Source organism: Pygocentrus nattereri, chromosome 8 (assembly GCF_015220715.1).
Source record: "Pygocentrus nattereri isolate fPygNat1 chromosome 8, fPygNat1.pri, whole genome shotgun sequence".
In the NCBI taxonomy this organism is placed as follows: Eukaryota; Metazoa; Chordata; class Actinopteri; order Characiformes; family Serrasalmidae; genus Pygocentrus; species Pygocentrus nattereri.
In genome coordinates this window covers 8741889-8762584 of record NC_051218.1, presented here as the reverse complement: position 1 = coordinate 8762584, position 20696 = coordinate 8741889, and the positions used below count along the sequence as shown (strand labels likewise).

General features: G+C 37.5%; 1 protein-coding gene across 1 annotated transcript in view; it reads right to left on the bottom strand.

Annotated features, from left to right (window-relative positions):
* Window positions 1-7735: 7735 nt before the first annotated feature.
* si:dkey-106n21.1 (solute carrier family 23 member 2) overlaps window positions 7736-20696 on the bottom strand; it is a 61833-nt gene continuing 48872 nt past the window's right edge. The window contains exons 10-12 of the mRNA XM_017717711.2: window positions 14349-14457; window positions 9610-9705; window positions 7736-9339 (exon numbers count right to left, since the gene is read on the bottom strand). Coding sequence (XP_017573200.1) covers window positions 9152-9339; window positions 9610-9705; window positions 14349-14457 — 393 coding nt within the window. The 3' untranslated portion in view covers window positions 7736-9151. The remainder of the gene's footprint in view (window positions 9340-9609; window positions 9706-14348; window positions 14458-20696) is intronic.

Genomic DNA, 20696 nt, shown 5'->3' with positions numbered 1-20696 from the left:
TTTCACCTGAAATGAGTTCATGAAGCCAGTCTTGTTACAAAAAGGCTGATGTACTATTAGAGTCATAATTAATATTTTAGTACTTTTACTTTTGGTACTTAAATACAGCAAATACTTTTGTACTTTTACTCAAGTGGAGGTCTAAAGGGAGGAACTTATACCTTTACTGGAGTAATATTTTACCTTGGGAATCTCTACTTTAACTCAAGTACATGGTTTGTGTACTTTCGTCCCCCACTGCCATATATTTAATAGAATACTACTCAGAAGCCTAAACAACTAAATATAACATGATTTTTTCAGTATTTACTGTGTTTAATCTTTGTTTTTATTACTGCTTCCATACTCTTCAGGAGACTTGCTGTCATTTTTTTCAAAGAAATCTGCAGGGATATTTTTCCACACTTCCAAACTTCAGACTTGGTTGCGTTTTCTGATCCGCACAATCCAAGTATTCCCAACAACAAATTTAAACTTAACAGGCCATAAAACCTCACCCCACATCTCTGCAAGTCCAGTTTTTGTTTTCTGGTGCAAACTGTCTTCTTTTTCTGTCTGTTTTCTTTTCTCAGTAATGCCTTCTTGACAGATAAACGTCCTTTCAGACCCATAGTGTTGAGTTGTGGTGTCTCAACCTGATCACTTTCAATACAGCAAATAAGTGGCTGATAATGCACCGTATGTCAAAATGTTAATGTTTTATTGTGTATTATAGTGTCCCAAGCTAACACACTGGTCCAGGGGTTACAACCCAAATGTTAAGAAGTGTCATTTTGTTCTTTCAACAAAAATTAAACCAATTTGGGAGCCACAACATTTAATGTCCATTTTACCATCCTAGCTGTACATGTGTCTCAGTATGCACTAGTATAGGCTAAAAAACTGAAAACGCAGACTTACTTTACTCTGCTTTAAGCTTTAGCTCAGCTGCAGCTGCATTTCTGCAAAAGTAGAACAGATTCTTGTAAAATGTCTCTCGACATTAATTCCAGCATTTAAGACCATTTATTGTTAAAACTGTGTTAGAATGATCAGTAGAGCTTTATTCTACTGCAAAGGAGGATTATTTTATTTTTACCTAAAGATCTAATTCTACTGTGGAGCCGCAACAGGGCAGTAAAAGAGCCACATACGGCTCCGGAGCCACATGTTGCTGTTGCTGGCCCCTGCACTAGCCACTAGTTAACATAATAGGTGTGATATTTCCAGTGTTATTTAAAAAAGTAATCCATTACAAATTACTAATTACTTCTCTCAAACTGTAATGGGATTTTTTTGGACTTTACTTTTTTACACCATGTAAAGTACTTTAATTACCCTTACATTATTCCTATATTACTCAGGTCCCTGTGATTTTGGGGTCATTTTTTCTAATTGTTATGGACTGAAATGCTTCATTTTACTTTGACATTTTTTTAAGTTTACTGCAATATTTTTAAGTAGGTTGTATAGGGAGCAAGGTGGGTACAATGTAGATATTTGTGAAGATTGAAGAAGTGGATATTTTATATAGTTAGTTTCTGTCAAAAGAAATAGAGAATTTAGTTTACCTCTGAGAACCAAGAACATGCAAAGCAACAGACTGAAGATAAACATATTTTAAAAATGTTGGACAGGCATGGATAATCTATACAGAGGAAATGTATGATGTAACTGCATCATGTGAAATGAATAATGTCCTAATGAAACTCTTATTAAGTGATTACCTTTAATGTGATTACAAAAATTACAACTGTCATGCTTTCAGTAAAAAGTGATCATGTTCCAACAAACAACTGGATATAACGATACACTGCTGTTAAAGTTGATACAGTGCGATATATTGTATTGTTGCATTCCTACCACTCAAAAACATCTCAGTTTGCAGTTATTCTTATTCAGTTTGCATTGAAGCCTAGGTAGTTACTGAATAATAAAGCTGGAAGAAGACTGAAATGAGGCTGTAATAAGCCTGGGATTTAATGGGGTGAATGTACCTAATTATTAATAATAATAATCAGTGCAATAAACATTTTCTTCACCAATGTAGTTCGTAGAATTAAGATAGCCAAACAACCCTTTGAGATTTGACTGATGTGTCCTATGTGTGTCTTTTATTATATCAGATTGTGCTTTTTGAAATAGTTTATTCACTCTTCACTACTCAGCCTTGGCCTCATGCTAACCCGGCTCTCAAAATCTTTCTTTATCCTCAGTATTATGGCTCCCTTCTGTCTGAGCCTCCTCATTGGCTGAACGTGTTAGATTGAACTCACCTTGAGGTGAATTAAGCAGGCTTCATAAGCTTGCCGCAGCCCTCTGAAAAGCCTAATTTGGCTGCGGGACAGCCGACCAGTGAGAGCTCTGCGGCTCCGTCCTTTACTTTCCCAGAGGAAAAATGTCCCCGTTACTTACTTCATAGCATGCATTCCCCTGCTAATATAATATTCCCCTCTTCCCTCAGAAGCATTTTCTGGGAAAAAAGACAGTATCTTAACAAGGCAAACTATTTAATATCACTGACGTCTCCCTCTGGTCCACCCGTCATCAGCTGAGAGTGCACATCAATAGGTCCGCCGAGTGGAATCTTGTATAGAGTGACTTGGTTTTTATGGCCAACGTCACTCTTATCCGGCAATTACACTATATCCTCTCAGACAAATGCGGATGTGTGAGTGGAAGGGGGTGACAAAACAAATGCTACTTAAGTTAGGCACGCACACAGAAATACACACACGGAGAAAGAACCAGGCAAAGCAGCTGGATTTCTACAGTGTTACTTCATACTGAACGCCTCATATGGTTGTCATAGAATTGGAAATGGAGTTCTTCCAATTTGCTATGTTGCATAGAGTACATACAATACATACAAAAAGTGAGCAAAGTGTCCATGTCTTCTTAAAAACTTTTATTGTAGGTGTGATAGAAAGAGATCAACAGCATCATGGCTGATCCATCATCAACAAACTATTAGGCCATCATTGCATGGCACCGCGGATAGCGGTCACGACAGCTTCTACTGCACCTTGTTTCATGACTAGCACAAAGCACACAGACTGATGGCTGAGTCTCGGAATCACAGTCATGATTTTAATACTAAAAGCTATAATAATGAAACAATACGAAATATAATAGCAATAACATCACTACTACAACCACTACAGCTACTACAGCTACTACTACTACTACGACTACTAAATATAATAGCAATAACACTACTACTACTAGTAAATGTAATAGCAATAACACTACTACTACTACTTAATATAATAGCAATAACACTACTACTACAACTACTACTAATTATAAAAACAATAACACTACTACAACATCTACTAAATATAATAGCAATAACACTACTACTACTAGTAAATGTAATAGTAATAACACTACTACTACTACTTAATATAATAGCAATAACACTACTACTACTTAATATAATAGCAATATCACTACTACTACAACAACTACTAAATATAAAAATAGCACTACTACAACATCTACTAAATCTAATAGCAATAACACTACTACTACTAGTAAATCTAATAGCAATAACACTACTACTACGACTAAATATAATAGCAGTAACACTACTACTACTACTAAATATAATAGCAATAACACTACTACAATATATACTAAATATAATAGCAATAACACTACTACAATATATACTAAATATAATAGCAGTAACACTACTACTACTACTAAATATAATAGCAATAACACTACTACTACGACTAAATATAATAGCAGTAACACTACTACTACTACTAAATATAATAGCAATAACACTACTACAACATCTACTAAATATAATAGCAATAACACTACTACAACATCTACTAAATATAATAGCAATAACACTACTACAATATCTACTAAATATAATAGCAGTAACACTACTACTACTACTAAATATAATAGCAATAACACTACTACAACATCTACTAAATATAATAGCAATAACACTATTACAATATCTACTAAATATAATAGCAATAACACTACTACAATATCTACTAAATATAATAGCAGTAACACTACTACTACTACTAAATATAATAGCAGTAACACTACTACTAGTACTAAATATAATAGCAATAACACTACTACAACATCTACTAAATATAATAGCAATAACACTACTACAACATCTACTAAATATAATAGCAATAACACTACTACAATATCTACTGAATATAATAGCAATAACACTAATACTACTACTAAATATAATAGCAATAACACTACTACAATATCTACTAAATATAATAGCAATAACACTACTACAACATCTACTAAATATAATAGCAATAACACTACTACAATATCTACTAAATATAATAGCAATAACACTACTACAACATCTACTAAATATAATAGCAATAACACTACTACAATATCTACTAAATATAATAGCAGTAACACTACTACAACATCTACTAAATATAATAGCAATAACACTACTACAATATCTACTAAATATAATAGCAATAACACTACTACAACATCTACTAAATATAATAGCAATAACACTACTACAATATCTACTAAATATAATAGCAATAACACTACTACAACATCTACTAAATATAATAGCAGTAACACTACTACAATATCTACTAAATATAATAGCAATAACACTACTACAATATCTACTAAATATAATAGCAGTAACACTACTACAACATCTACTAAATATAATAGCAATAACACTACTACAACATCTACTAAATATAATAGCAGTAACACTACTACTAGTACTAAATATTATGGCATGTGCATGTTTACAACATGTGCAGTTTATGATGACAGACGAGGTTCAGGATATTCATTCAGGTGGATTATGTCCTGGAGTTTACAGTGCATATATTATGAACCCTGCAATATGAGTAAAAGTGCACAAAGTGGATGTGGTGAAGCTGGTAGAGAGCTAATCAACACATCTAGACTTCAGTTCCTCTCTCTCACAACTGCATATTAGTTTCATAGTAGTTACTGAATAATCTATCATTTTTACTAAATATAATAAGCTCCTAAGATCATTAACTGAGTAAACAGACCTGCAGTCTAAAGAAACTCCACCCTATGCAGAATAACTGGAAGATCTCATGCAGCCCTGACACTAGATCCATTTCTTAATTCACTGTCCAGCTCTATCACACATTTTTCTGCTTTTTCACCTTCACCCCATATCAGGCCATGGGTCCACCAGAGGGGCCAAAGCTAGGTTACACACGTCTATAACGTAAGAATAGCTCAACCACTTTGCATTGAAGTCCCTGTAGTTACTGAGTAATAAGCATTTGTATGTAATAAGCCTGGAATGTTAAGGGGTTATTAAACAGACCTCCACAGGGCTTTAAAGGAATGGTGAAGCAGCCACCCATTGGCTTCTATTACAGTTCTGCTCTCATGTTCTTTTACCACAGAATGATTGTCTGTGGTAATGAACCAAATGTTAAAGATGTAGTAGATAGAGATTGGGTTGTTACTTTATCCCAGCTGCTTAAAACAGTATTCCTACGTGTTTTTTTTCTCATCATTAGTAATAAACAGTTATAGTAATAGTAATATTAGTAATAATATTAATTAGTAATAATTAGTAATAATAGTAATAACCCATTAGCAAGGTCTACTTGTAGATGCTACCACACTGGGAAGGTGAAAGTGTTTGTCGAGACACATGAAGCGCCACCACTAATGTAAAGTTATTGGACAGCTCAACATGCTTGGAGGAGAACACTAAATGCTTATCATGGCTAGCATCTGAGCAGTGGTGGGCTACTTTACCCACCTAGAGAGAGCAAGGCTAATTATGCTATCTTGGACTCTCAATTGAACCTGCAATGTCCAAACTGTTGGTTGAACCACACGGGAGCCAAAACAGCAGCATTAATAGATATTGTGTATTTTGTGCGGTGTGTCACTCCCCAGCTATTGTATGAGCTTATTAACCCCTTATATGGCCAGGGCTGACTGGCAGGCCCAAAGTTTTATTATACTCTTCTATAACATAAGAATAGCTCTGCTGGTTTGTATTAAAGTCCCTGTAGTTAATGAATAATAAGCCTTAGTATGTGATAAGCCTGGGATTTATAGGTGTTAAAAGATATGTGTAAGTTTATGTTTTGGTATGTCACTCCCCAGCTATTATATGAGCTTAGTAAAACACTCATCTGCATATTATAGAGGAGTTCCTGTGATTTCTGCAGAATTAAATGGCTAAGATATAAACAAGGTAATTCTGAGTGGTTTGATGTTGATATGTTCAAAGCCATTGACTTACAATAGTTTTGACATTTTAGCCTAAAACTTATTTTTAAATCCATTCATGAAATGCAAGGTGTTATAAAGCAAAACAGTCCCAAAAATACATTTTTTTCAGATTTACGTCTATTTCACCATTGCGGTTTATGTATTTACTGCACATTTAACCATAGTATGCAATAGTCTTGGGATTTTAAGGGGTTAAAATTAGCTCTCACATAGTAACATTGAAATTATACTCAAATGTTGGGTTAAGTATGTGTGGCACATAAACATACAGATTAAGATTAATAACAACAGAATCAGCTGTTCTGTGTAAATTACAACAGTATATAGCAGTAAATACAGTATTAAGGTTCAAGAACAGTATATGCCTTGAATGAATTTTTGTAGGACCTTTACATTACTTTGAAAAAGGCTCTTCGCAGCCACATCTCATTTACTTAAATATTTCTTTATTAGCCCATTCTTTAAAATGGTTCTTAAGAGAATTAAATGTGGTTCTTCTGTGAAATAGAACCATATTTGGCACTTCTATTTTTAAAGGAAAAGTTCACCAATTTAAAAAGTTATGAATATGTGGAATGGTGCTTGAAGAAAGGGCAAAATAGAAACTAAAGAAAATACATTTTTTCACAGATTTGTCACTATTTAACCATCAACAAAAACACATATAAAAGAGACACTTGTGTAGGGCTCACTGGTGGTTTTAGACAGTAAATAAAATGGCCATATATGTGTTGTAGACACTGTGACCCCTGGTTCCCATCACCACCACTGTAAACAAACCGGAGTTTCTAAGCGTCTCTGCAGAGAATCAAATTTCAAACCAGTCTGAATGACTCAGTTTACATCTCCATGACTGAGTTATGCAGACATGTTGAATAATCGTCAAACTGGCCTGTTTGTATGAAACCATGCCACCGAGGCATCTGATCCTCAACCGCAGACACATTTAAAACCTATTGTGATTAACTGAAAGTGGTTTGGGCTTAATGTTATGATATAGTCACAAATATTCTCAAGCAACACAAGCATGACTAAAGCTATTCCCAAACACAAATGTTATTGCATAAATTCCTTTCATGCCAGCCTCTGTCCTTTGCTGTTGCTTTGACGCAAATGCCTCTGAAAAACAGAGCGTCCTTAGGTAAACGAAATGAATGCTGTGGAGCCACCGAGTCCACTCCTCCACCTCGCTTCAATTTTCTGAACAGAATTTCTTTTCAGCCTCTAAAATGGATTAAGGTTACGATTATTTTTAGATGTGCACCATTATAGCACCAGGAGTTTTCTTAATCTAATCTGCGGAGCTTTGGGGCCAGTTCAGTATGTTTCAGAATGCTATCATGTCTGATCTGTGTATAGATAATGTATCTTGATTTGGTCTCCGTGGCAGTAACGGTGCATGTGAATGGAGTCTCTAGATGTGTCATATGAGATAAGGGTTCCTCTACTGGGAAATATACACAACATTCAGAGATAATTTGGACTTTGATTTAATTTTACAAATGTGATACTAGCTACACCTTCAACACAGTACAAAGATAAGTCTGATTTAATAAGAAAGAAAGTCAAAACTGATTTTCAAAAGAATGTCTTTATGTTGTCATCTATCAAGTATCCATTCTGTGATAAAATAGTCAAAATGATTCTCTTTAACAAAAATTCTTCTAAAAACAGTAAAGTAATTAACAGGTGTGACTGGTGAGTTATATGTTATAGTACATACAGTACAGTGCTAAAGTTAAAGACCACCCTCCATTTATTTAATTTCTATTAAAAATAGTCTGTAACTAAATATAATGTCAGCATTTTCCATAAAGAAATCTTCAGTGATATTTTGCTATTATCTGCTTCTGACCATGCTCTGTGATGTTGAGGTGAGATGATCAGCTGTATTGCTGGTTTTTCTTTTTTTTTAATGCTGTTTGGAGTAACACCCTGAAAAACCTCCGTTTCTAGGGCTATGTAGCCTAACCCTAGATGTGAACTTGTAAAGTGGAGGGGTAAGGGCTAGATGATATGCACAAGGGGTGTAATGAGGTTGGCCCTTGGTTTCCTTTGACTTTCCCCTTTCTCATGCAAGTAGATTACCTTTTATATAATCAGATTATATATAATCAATTAGAAATGTCTCCGGAAATATGAATGAATGCCTTGCACTTTAAAGGATATCCTGACTGGAAATTATATAAATGAAGGGTGGTCTCTGACTTTCACACAGTATTATAGGCGAAGGCACAAATGCTATTTGCACAATGCAAATACTTGACTGAAGCAACACTGCAAGAGGGTGGATATTTTGGCAAACCGCTCAGAAACAACAACATTAAACAGAATCATGTGCCTCATTCAGCACTGACGGTGTATAGCAGCAGGCCATAAAAATAAACCCAGGTGAAACTTTTTCTCAAGCACACTTTATGGATGTGGAAGACATCTGAAATCTTACATGTAGTTGTTGGCTAGGGGCATGTTTAGATTGAACTATCTGAGTCATTAGGCATTGAAAGAATGCAAGAGGAATCCTACAACATATTTCTTATCTCTGGATAACAACTTCAACAGAAATTGTACTGTGAACTGAGAAACCTCTGTTGGCAGGCCCCAAAAGAAGGCCTCCCTTTCTACCTCGGGATCTTTCCTAAATTGTTAACTCAACATCAGGTCTAGCTTTAATGATGTTGGATTGGTTTCTCAAGCATGACTTACGCTTGGCCATAAATCAATGACCATATTCACATGCTTTCATACCTCATGTCTGCAGAAACCAGCATGGTTATAAAAAAATCTGTAATTAACGTCCTAATAAATGAGGCCTATACTATAGTAAATTGTTAATGTATCCAGAAAACTTTGTGGAAACTGCAATGAGCTTAATCTGAAGCTTCAGGTTTTAAAGGTGTGTCCCTTGGTCCTGAGACTTAAGGTGAGGAAGGAAGGGAAAGTGCTGAAGGAATCTGAATCTGTGGAGGAGGTTCATGCAGAAAGGCAGATTGTAACAGGAATGATCACTGAAGTATGCGCTGTTAATGCCGTGGACCATCTTCCTCCAGCTCTTTATTCCTCTCTCCTCATCTGTCCCTAGGCAAAGAGAACGAGAGGAAAAGAAGGCACACGTAAAGCTGGCAGGAGTCCAGAGGTGTGATCTAAATGAATGGTGATTTATGATTTATGGCCAAGCTTAAGCCTTATTTGGACCAACATCATTACAGCTGGATTTAATGAGTAACAATTTAGAAAATGTCTCAAGGTGTCAAAAGGGAGGCTTTGCTTTAGGACCTGTCAAAAGAGATTTCTCAGTTTACAGTACAGTTTCTGTTTCACTCACAGGTCATTATATGTGGGAGTTACCTGGAATCGTGTTGTCCAGAACAAATCCAAAGAAGCCACCAATGAACATGTGGGTGGTGAAAAGCACCATGATTAGTTGATCCAATTCTGTTATGCCTGTTAAAAATACATCCCACGGTCAACAAAACAGTCATATAAAGTGGTCATACATACATACAAAGCATAGAGTAAGACATGGAAGTGCACAGGGCCATATGATGCATGTCTGCGTTAACAAAAAGATTGGCTATGGATGTTCCCTGGCTGATTACTGTCCATCTGACGAATGCTACGATGAGCTCACTTGGTCAGGAGTTCAATGTGTCAGCTTAGGGCGTTAAGGCCAAAAGACTGTCTGTAATATGCTTAAGGGTGCCTAATATAGGACATTTTTGTTTATGGTAAAGCTTGGCACCTTGAGCACTGTTTACCATGCAATAGGAGAAAGATTAGGCCAAAGGTCAGTGTGAGGTCAGGTGGGTGTGATGTTGAAAAAGGCACTATTAGGAGAAGGTCCACTCCTAAATGAAGTGAGGAGATTACAGTAAAACAGAGACTTCTAAAGAGGATTGGGCAGATAAGCAGGCCTTGCCTTAAGAGTCCAGACAATGCTCCTCACTCCTAACGCTAAGCCTTTGCTGCATGGGCTACTTGCACCGAATGACCCATCATAGCTGTGAACACATCACAGGGCTCTAAAATGAGAATTTCTTAAACATTTCTGCATAACACAGTTGTTAAGACCCCTTACTAATTTCTTTACAGTGGCTAGTGAACCAGTTACTACATGGCTTACAGTTATGGCTACAACACAAATATAGCCATTTTATTTGCTATCCAAAATGACCAGCGAACCAACATGTGATTTTTGAGTTTTTATATGTAGTGTTGATGATAGTTAAACAGTGTTAAATCTGAAAAAAAGCATTTTCTTTAGGTTCTCAATTTTGCCTTGCATTCTGAATGTACCTCTGCAGCATACATGTTTTATACCAAAACCTTTTCTTCAAGCACCATTCAAAATATTCCTAACCTTTCAGAGACATCTGTGAAATTCTCCTTTAAAATCTAGGTGTGAAATATGGTCCTATTTCACAGAACCACATTTAGTTATAACCTTTTAACGAATAGCCGATATTTTGTTTTTGTAAGTGAGATACGTGGTTGTGAAGAGCCTTTTTTTAAAGTTTGCAGAACTTGCACATAATGTGAAGGTTCTACAACAATTTAAAATTGTTCCTACAAGCACATGTTCTAAACACAAACCGCTGATTCTAATCATTATAAATGTATGTATTTATATGCCACAAGTACTTATCAACATTTCAGCTAAATTTAAATATAAATATGTAAGAGCTCATTTTAACCCCTTAAAATCCCAAGATAATTAATCTGGTTATATAAATGTGTAGCAAAACTGCTGGTGGGTCGTGGTCATTTAAGCGGGTTCATAGTAGCAATAAAATGCAATTTCTGCCTGTACTGAATAACATTGATGGAATATATTTTGATGGAAATGTGTATTTTACAAAACTAAAAGTGGACTCAATTTTTCTCATTTATAAACAAGTCAACATTTACACAAGTTCAACATTATTGTATTCTCACCTCCCCTTTTGCCCCTCACTGCTCGCTAGAGATAAGAGCATCCAAGTTTTGGTGGAAAAAAATGAATAAAAATATATAATTTCCATTCTGTCGACAGAATAGCAGAAAGAGGCTATGAGTAGAAACACGTTTTCAATAGCAGAAAAGCTGAGTTCAAAAGTTCAAAACTCCAGTTGATATCTAACATGTTCTGCATACATATATAAAGAACACATAATCCATGTCTGCACATTCTTTTCTTTTTTGAAAAGATAAGTATAATTATTAAGGCTCACACAACACAGCATACTGATAAAGGAACATATGATCATACTGGGCAGTTTTAGAAAATACACAGCACACATGAACAGACAAAGTTCGAGTCAAGCTGACTCCGAAATGACATTCCTGCTGAGGTTTTCCCACGTTTCCATACCATGTCTGATGATATGTGAAAGCTCAACGTGCACTTGGCCATTTAAAGAGTTTGAAAATTAAAAACAGGTGAGCCCCTGTCAACATGACTCCTTACATGGCCAGAGCCCAAAGTCTTATTACACAATTTTATAAGCTAAGAGTAGCTTGGCCAGTTGCACTGTAGTCCATGCAGTCACTAAATAATAAGTCTTATTCTGCCATAAGCCTGGGATTTTAAGGGGTTAATCGTCTTTTTTTGTTAATTATTACTAATACAGTACAAATCTAAAGTGGTGAAATTAGCTGATTAGTTACAAAGCCGTGCAAATAATCAAGTACAAATGATCATAACGATGAATTATTAAGAACATATGATTTGTTTTTCAGTGTTACGAAAAAAGCGGAAAACATATACTTAACACAAAACACAGAAGCCTCAGCTAAATATAAAAACGTCCAGCATGTAATATATCCCTTTGCCAGCTTCCATTCTTTTAAGGAGACTTGCTTTCAGTTTTTTGAAGTCTCTATTCTGTGGAACTTTTTTTGCCATCTCAGTAATCCAGCTTTACGTGTGATGGTGTAATTTTATTTTTTAGTCTTAAACTTTTTCTCAGTAACAGCTTTTTGACAGATAGACATTCTTTGGAACTGCGGTTTCTTCGTACAGTTAAAGGATATATGTGAATTTTTCAGATCTTGATTTCCTCCTATCACTCAAAGGTTTAGGTTTATTTATTTATCTGTCTGTTATTTGTTTTTCTTTCACTTCCTCCTTCCTTATACAAGTGTATCATGTAACATCTAAGGATATAATCTAATAACAATGTCGGCACTTTTTGTTGGGAGGACAGAGGTGTAACTTGTTGGTTATAAGATAGAAAGTAATGAAGGGTTAAAGCAGCAGCAGGGTGCACAAAGGTGGAGTGGACAACCCGAATACTGGTAGATTTGATACTTTAACTAGAGAAAAATGCATAACTTGTACTTAATGCCCAGACTTTTGCACAGTACTGTATCTTGCCTCCCAGCTCTGAACATGTTACAGCACCAGTCAGAACTGAGTAAGACCCATGATGTGTCTTTTATTTATAAGTGTTTGCCACAATTCAAATTATTAAAAATGTGCCTAATTCAGATTGTTTGTTGAGGTGTAAACATGCGATTGTGAAAGATAAAAACTGGAAAATAGTTCATTATGATCAGGCAGTTGTATTAGAACTGTGACAGCAAATGACATTTTAGAACCACAGTACTGCATGTGTGTTGTTTTTTCTCTGTGTTGTCTCTACATCCCTGATTCAGCTAATGAAAGACTTCTTTATGAGCCAATGATCAAGTGCATTTGTAACGCTTTCTTTTCCAGTCCCCTAAATTCTAGGGATTAACCAGGTAAGTGTGAGGTACAAACTCCAAAGTACTAGGTAATTATTTTAGGTGACAATATGGTAAGTACCAGTGTAGTCTAAATTAATTATTAAGAAATGTCTCACAGGTTCTTGATCAGGCATGTGGGCCTTGTGTTTGACACAAGGTACTAGATTGTCAACATTATAAGAAATGCATCTGTGTTATAATGTATTTACCTGGGACTTCAAAAGAATGAATAGGATGTGAGTTGGAGCTCAGGTCACTCAAATCTGTAGAGTCTTAAATAGTATGTATCTGTCTATTACCTAGATACTAAACTGAATCTGAACTGTAAAAGAAAGCAGGGACTCTTTCTATGCTTTTACTGAGTTCTTCCCACAAAGTTCTGAAAAATTGCCATTTGTTATGCAAGTGTAAACAGACTGTAAGAGAAAGCAGGATTCATCACAATGGAAATTTATTAAAACTTTTTGGCAACTCTGTCTTTTGACAGAATAATTCCTGTACATTACAACGTACACTATGTCTTAAGTCCCACACATTGCTGTTTAGTTCTTTTCACACAATATCATAGTAATTTATTTAGACTACCCTGGTACTTACCATCTTATTACCTAAAATAATTTGCCTAGCACTTTGGAGTTTCTACCTCACACCTACCTGGGTAATACCTAGAACCTGTGAGACGTTTCAAAGTAATAGTTTTAGACTATTCTGGTACTTACCATCTTATTACTTAAAATAATTACCCAGTACTTTGTAATTTATACTTTACCCATAGCTGAGTAATACCTAGAACCTGTGAGACATTTCAGTGTAATTAATTTAGACTAACCTGGTACTTACCATCTTGTCATCTAAAATAATTACCTAATACTTTGGAGTTTGTACCTCACACTTACCTGGTTAATACCTAGAACTTAGAGGACTGTAAAAGAAAGCGTTACCAGTGTATTAAAGCATCAGCAATGGGCCAGGGGGTGCTGCCTCAGTTTATCTGGGTTTTTAAACAGCCTCCCTCCTGTGCTACTGCAGAAGTGTCCAATCCTATCCACAAAGAGCCAGTCTTACTGTGGATTTTCATTCCAAACAAGCTGATTCTACTAATTTAATCAGTCTGTCCCTGTCTTTAAACAGCTGATCATGTGATCATACTTTGTTGGTGTGAAAACCTGCAGCCACACTGGCCCTTTACAGATAAGACTGAGGAGAACCCCCCCCCCCCCCCCCCCCCAGATATTTAGTCACAATGAAGCAAAAATGAAAGTTCTCAAATGAGACAATGAAGTGCATTCAATTTCATTCAATACAGTAACTGGATTTCAGAAATTCTGATTCTACAGACGTCTTCACATTCTTAGTGCTTTGAAGGCAAGACATTTTACCTGTGTTAATCACATCTGGGTTGGAATGAAACCACGTTGGCAGGACGAGGCCACTGAAGGTTGAAAAACCAAGGATCAGCAGATTCCTAGAAGAGTTCAAGTCCACATACTACAAGAAAACAGACATTTAAAAAAATTACGATGTTTAAACGTGGTTTTAGACCCAGTGACATGAAGAACTGACACCCTCCTGGTCAGTCATCATCAATAAAGCGGCCATCATATAAAGGTTGTTCTACATACCCTGTGTCAACAATTACTCTTATGGTGAAACCCTGCCTTCAAACAGTTACTGATTACTTGTCTGTTTGCACTACACTCAATAATTATTATATGATTAACAGGAGAGAACAGGTCAAAACAGGCTGTTCATGTTGCTTAATGAGGCAATAAACATTGTTTTTATGCATTAAGAAACTGTTAAAGCATCTAAATAAATTTCTACATTGATTTTGTACAGTACTTTTGTTTCCTTGTCTTGCTCTGTGTGGATCACGTAACTGAAGGTTTTAATCAATATCATTTACACTGTTCAGCAGTAAAAATGATACATAAATCCAACAAAATTTGCCTGGTACATTCACTTCAACCATGCAACCGTGTCCCTTCAGCAGAGCTGCCTTGTGAGCTACAGCACATAATGTAGGCTATGGTAAGATGTGTTGGTGACTATATTACAATTATTCCGCATTTTTCATATTAAATAATTACTTTTGGCAGCTGAGTGTGTATGGGTTGTAGGCTGGATTCCATCTGAGACAAAGCCAGTGAAAACTGGAATACGTTAAACACAGGTGAGCTTCTTTTTTTTGGTCGCCTATTACGTTACCTTGTACTTTGCTGTCTGACTAGCTTTATCATTAGACTGCTGAGTAACCTGTAGTGAAGGCAACCTAAATGAGCAACATCCATGGCCTAAAATATTGAAGTGATGTATTTTATTTACTTGATTCAAATGTGTACATAATTTCAACATATTTTGTTATTTTGATAAAGCCTATTGTACACATAGAGGAACGCTGTTAACCACTCTTTCATTTTTTCTTTTTTTCCACCCCTGTAAAATCACTGGGTCAAACCTGGCTGCCTCCAAAAGAGCAGCAAACAGCATATTCTGTGCAAATCAGCTAGTTCTTTTCCGTAAATGGTAAAGGATATAGGATAGCCAAGGGCTGGTTACTGATCAGGGGACGAAGCGAAATTTTAGCCACTGAAAAAGTGCCACTTTTGGTTTTTGACCAATTTTGACCAAAAACATAAATTTCAAATCACAACATGAAATGTCAAAGCATGCCTTCTTTGGTATGGACGACCAACGGTTCACTGTTAAAGATGTTGGATTTTATGGCAAATACTATGTCCTGCATACTGTAATAATTTTAGTAAGTTTGTTTTATGTGAATTGTTTTTATTTGTCAGCTTTTTTCAGTGTTCAGTTTCGTTTCTGAATGAGTCTTGAATTTTAGTTTCTGTCTTGGCCAAGAATTTCCATTCAGCGCATCATTACTGATCAGTGTTATGCATTAAATCACATGTCAAGCATCAGTCCTCGCGGGCCAAAACACTGCAGCTCATCGGCTAATTCATGGCCTTCATGAACTAAATTCAGAGCGTTAGATGAGGGTAAACGTTAATCTCTGCAGCACTTTAGCCTGGAAGGTCCCCAGTTTCACATGTCTGTATTACATGGATAACTACCACAGTAGCCCATTTGTGATTGAACTGGTCCCACCCCAGTAGATACACTCTGACTCCAACTTTGTGCCCTGACTACTTCTTAGCCAATGAGCAGAGATAAAACAGCTTTGCCAACTGCTGTGCTATGCAGACCTGCTGATCTGTGCTGTGTTATTCTTCACATGTCTGATTCATGAAGGGCTCTTTAATTACCTGAGTAGTTTGGGCTAGGGACTTTGAACTAGGGCAGGATATTATATAACTATAATTGTTGCTAATCATTATCATGACATCAGCTTAATGTGTGCTGAGTCTGGTTGATAAAGCTTAAAAAACTTGATACTTTTCATCTCATTCACTCTTTCTGAAATGACAGATGGTGAGATCTGCAAACTTGGAAGTAAACAAATCTTTTACTGCAGTGAGAAGTAAAAAACATGAATAATAACTAAAGCCTCTACATCACTACATGAGGAACCCTTGGTGGCAGTTTTAAGGACTAGTTATTTATCCTCCTGTCTTTCTCAGAATACATTTATATTTTTAACACTCTTATCCAGGCTTTTTGTGATGGGCAAATGCAACATTAGGAGTCTTTCACGTAGTAATGGTGCTACTGCTTGAATGGGGTATTGAATCTTGCTCTTCCATATATGGGAATCAATGTGTTGCATTATTATTTGGTCCATTTTGCTCTGAGGCTAAACACATTCATACAACTACCACAGTGTTCAGGAGACACACAAACAATTTGCATTAAAATCAGTAATATTCACAATGTTGCCTAATCATCTATCCCCTAAAATAACTCTTAACGTCTTGGGTAACAAGAAACAAACATCCACAGTGTGCAGAGCCAGAGCGGATATACAGAAGAAGGCAAGCTGGTAAATCTGGTTTCAACCAAAACTAATAAAGTGCCTGGAAGGCTGGAGGGGTAAATGTATCACAAAGATTTTCTTTCAGTAGCACCTGTGCATTACGTATGACCTGAGAACAACTCTGCTATTGAGAACAACTCTGCTATCTAGACTGTATAAAACAGTGTCAATTTTATTAAAACTTTTTCTTTAAGGTATCATATCCAGGCTGAAGGCTCTGCTTACACTAGAATCAATGTTGGTCACTGGTTTATTTCACTAACCTTTCCTCTGTATGATCCCAGTGCCACTATAATATACTGAGTTGTCTTACTTGTATCCTAACAGCACTGTACGACATGACCTAGGCGAGGATGGGTTCAGTTTCTGAACTGGGTTCCTCTCTGTGTTTCTCCCTCTAGGGAGATCCTTTCTTCTGAGTCTTGAAACATCTCAGTCTTTCGTCCTCACGCTTTTAAGGGGATTTTCCTTTCACATTTTTGTTCCTCTCAGTGTTTCATCTTTATGCTCTTATGAAGTTTCTCCTTTTGTCTTATGGTTCCTCTCAGTGTTTCTTCTGCACTCGCTTAAGGACTTTTTCCTTTTAAGTCTCAGTTCTTCTCAGTGGTTCTTCATGGTCTTAGGGAGCTTTCGTTTGAGTCTCGATTCTTCTCAATGGTTCTTCATGCTCTTAGGGAATTGTCCTTTGAGTCTCAGTTCTTCATGCTCTTAGGAAGTTTTCCTTTTGAGCATGGGTTCTTCTCAATGGCTCCTCATGCTCTTAGGGATTTTTCCTTTTGAGTCTTGGTTCTTCTTGGTGGTCCTTCATGCTCTTAGGAAGTTTTCCTTTTGAGCCTTGGTTCTTCTCAGTGGTTCTTCATGCTCTTAGTGAGTTTTACTTTTGAGCACTGGTTGTTCATGGTCTTAGGGAGTTTTCCTTTGAGCCTTGGTTTTTCTCAGTGGTTATGCATGCCCTCAGGGAGTTTTCCTTTTGAGCCTTGGTTCTTCTCAGTGGTTCTTCATGCTATTAGGGGGTTTTCCTTTTGAGTCTTGGTTCTTCTTGGTGGTTCTTCATGCTCTTAGGAAGTTTTCCTGTTGAGCCTTTGTTCTTCCTAGTGGTTCTTCATGCTCTTAGGGAGTTTTCCTTTTGATTCTCAGTTCTTCTCAGTGGTTCTTCATGCTGTTAGGGAATTTTCCTTATGAGCCTTGGCTCTTTTCAGAGGTTCTTCATGCTCTTAGAGAGTTTTCCTTTTCATTTTCAGTTCTTCGTAGTGGTTCTTTGTGCTCTTTAGGGAATTTTCCTTTTGAGCCTTGGTTCTTCTCAGTGGTTCTCTTAGTGATGGGGGCCTCATTAAGAGGCAACTCCCACACGTCTGTAATGCTTCTCTGAAACATGTTTGTTGTAAAAAGTGCTATAAAAATGAAACTGAAAATGAACTTCATTATTATGTAAAGTGGTACTGCTCTGGGGCCACAATGAGGAAGCCTGAGTATTTCAAAATGTGCCACACATTTTGTGAGCACAAAGGAGGTTTGTTAAGTTTATAATGCGGATGCTTTTTCAGCACAGTGGCCTTGTCTTCTTTGTTCTTTTAACAATTCCTAATCCTTTCTAGGCACTAAGTACTCACCTTGCTTTTCTAAGCAAAGTAATCACAGTGACCTAGGTCACATATAAGCCCCTAAGTCAGGCACAAGAGCATGTAAACATAATGTGAACATAACATCCCCACGGGTGACGGACCAGCTGACCAAAAATTATACAGTCTTTAATATTCCAATCATATTTACTACCTTTTTTGACATTGGTAATAAGTCTATAATGTGGATGATGCATGAATATGTTCTGCCATGATTTTGCAAATGTATCATATTTATATCAGATGCACTTTTTAATTAATGTATACTCATTAGTTAAGTACTAATAACAGGTTATATGTGGACCCGAACTGTACGTGTTACTGTTCGTGTTTCTGCTCTGTGTCAGGGGTTCAAAGGGTCAGCTTAGGTTGGTAAGGTAAAATGCTTGGAAATAATATGCTTAAGGGGTAAACTCTGGATAAACAGGTCAAAAGGTGACAGGACCAGGGTGGAGAATGAATTCTCTTTGTTTGCATGTTTTCATTAATATACCCGGCAACGTTCAGGGTACTAAACCACTTTTGTACCACTTTACGTACAAAGCTTGGTAGTGAATCTTTTATTTGGTGCTCTGTTTTTGTTTGACCATTATGCCCTTTGAGCTACATAAATCATGATTTAATATTTACATGGACTAATAACCAATATTTATTATTCTTAATTATGGTACCCACATCATACATTAATATCTTTTTTTTTTTTTATTATTATTACTGTGTTTCATTAAACAGGAAACTGAAACTGTGCTTTATCCCATTAGTGCAATGCTGAAGGTTCTAGTTCTATGGTTTTTGGCACCTGCTTAAGATCGGTACAAACAGGACCTAATGGTACTAGAGAGTGCTCTCCTCTGTGTTTGGGAGCACCACAAGAACAAACACTACCATGGTAATTTGTCAAATGCAATTCACAGACCCCTCCATGGATCACCACCTTATCGTGGTGGAGGGGTTTGCGTGCTTGAATGATCTTAGGAGCTATGTTGTCTGGAGCAAAAGCTCCTGGTAAGGTCTCCCATGGCAAACTGGTCCTAGGTGACAGGTCAGACAAAGTGTGATCCATAATAACCCCTATAAAGACACAAAAACAGGACTTGTGTACCCTGCCCGGAACAGGGTTACCGGGGCCCCACCCTGGAGCCAGGCCTGGGGGAGGGGCTCGCCAGCGAGCGTCTGGTGGCCGGGCATTTACTCATGGTGCCCGGCCGGGCCCAGCCCGAAGGAGTTACATGAGTCCCCCCTCCCATCGACCCACCACCAATGGGAGGGGCAGTAGTAGGGGTTCGGTGCGTTGTGGATCGGGCACTGTCCGAAGGCGTGGGCCTTGGCGTTCTGATCCTCGGTTGCTGAAACTGGCTTTTGGAACTTGGAACGTTACCTCACTGGCGGGGAAGGAGCCTGAGTTGGTGCGCGAGGTTGAGAGATACCGGCTAGATATAGTCGGGCTCACCTCAACACACAGCTTGGGCTCTGGGTCCAATCTCCTTGAGAGGGGCTGGACTTTATTCTTTTCTGGAGTTGCCCATGGTGAGAGGCGGCGGGCAGGTGTGGGCTTTCTCATAGTCCCTCGACTCGGTGCCTGTATGTTGGGGTTTTCTCCGGTGGACGAGAGGGTAGCTTCCCTACGCCTTCGGGTTGGGGAACGGGTCCTGATTGTTGTCTGTGCTTATGCACCGAACAGCAGTTCAGAGTACCCAGCATTCTTAGAGTCCTTGGGAAGGGTGCTTGAAAGTGCTCCTCCTGGAGACTCTATTGTCCTACTGGGGGACTTCAACGCTCACGTGGGCAATGACAGTGAGACCTGGAGGGGTGTGATTGGGAGGAATGGCCTCTCTGATCTGAACCCGAGTGGTGTTCAGTTTTTGGACTTCTGCGCAAACCACAGTTTGTCCATCACGAACACCATGTTTGAACACAAGGATGTCCATAAGTGCACATGGCACCAGGACACCCTAGGCCGCAGTTCAATGATTGACTTTGTAGTCGTGTCATCGGACTTGCGGCCATGTGTTTTGGACACTCGGGTAAAGAGAGGAGCTGAGCTGTCAACTGATCACCACCTGGTGGTGAGTTGGATCAGGTGGTGGGGGAAGATGCCGGTCAGACCAGGCAAGCCCAAACGCATAGTGAGGGTTTGCTGGGAACGTCTAGCAGAAGAACCTGTCAGATTG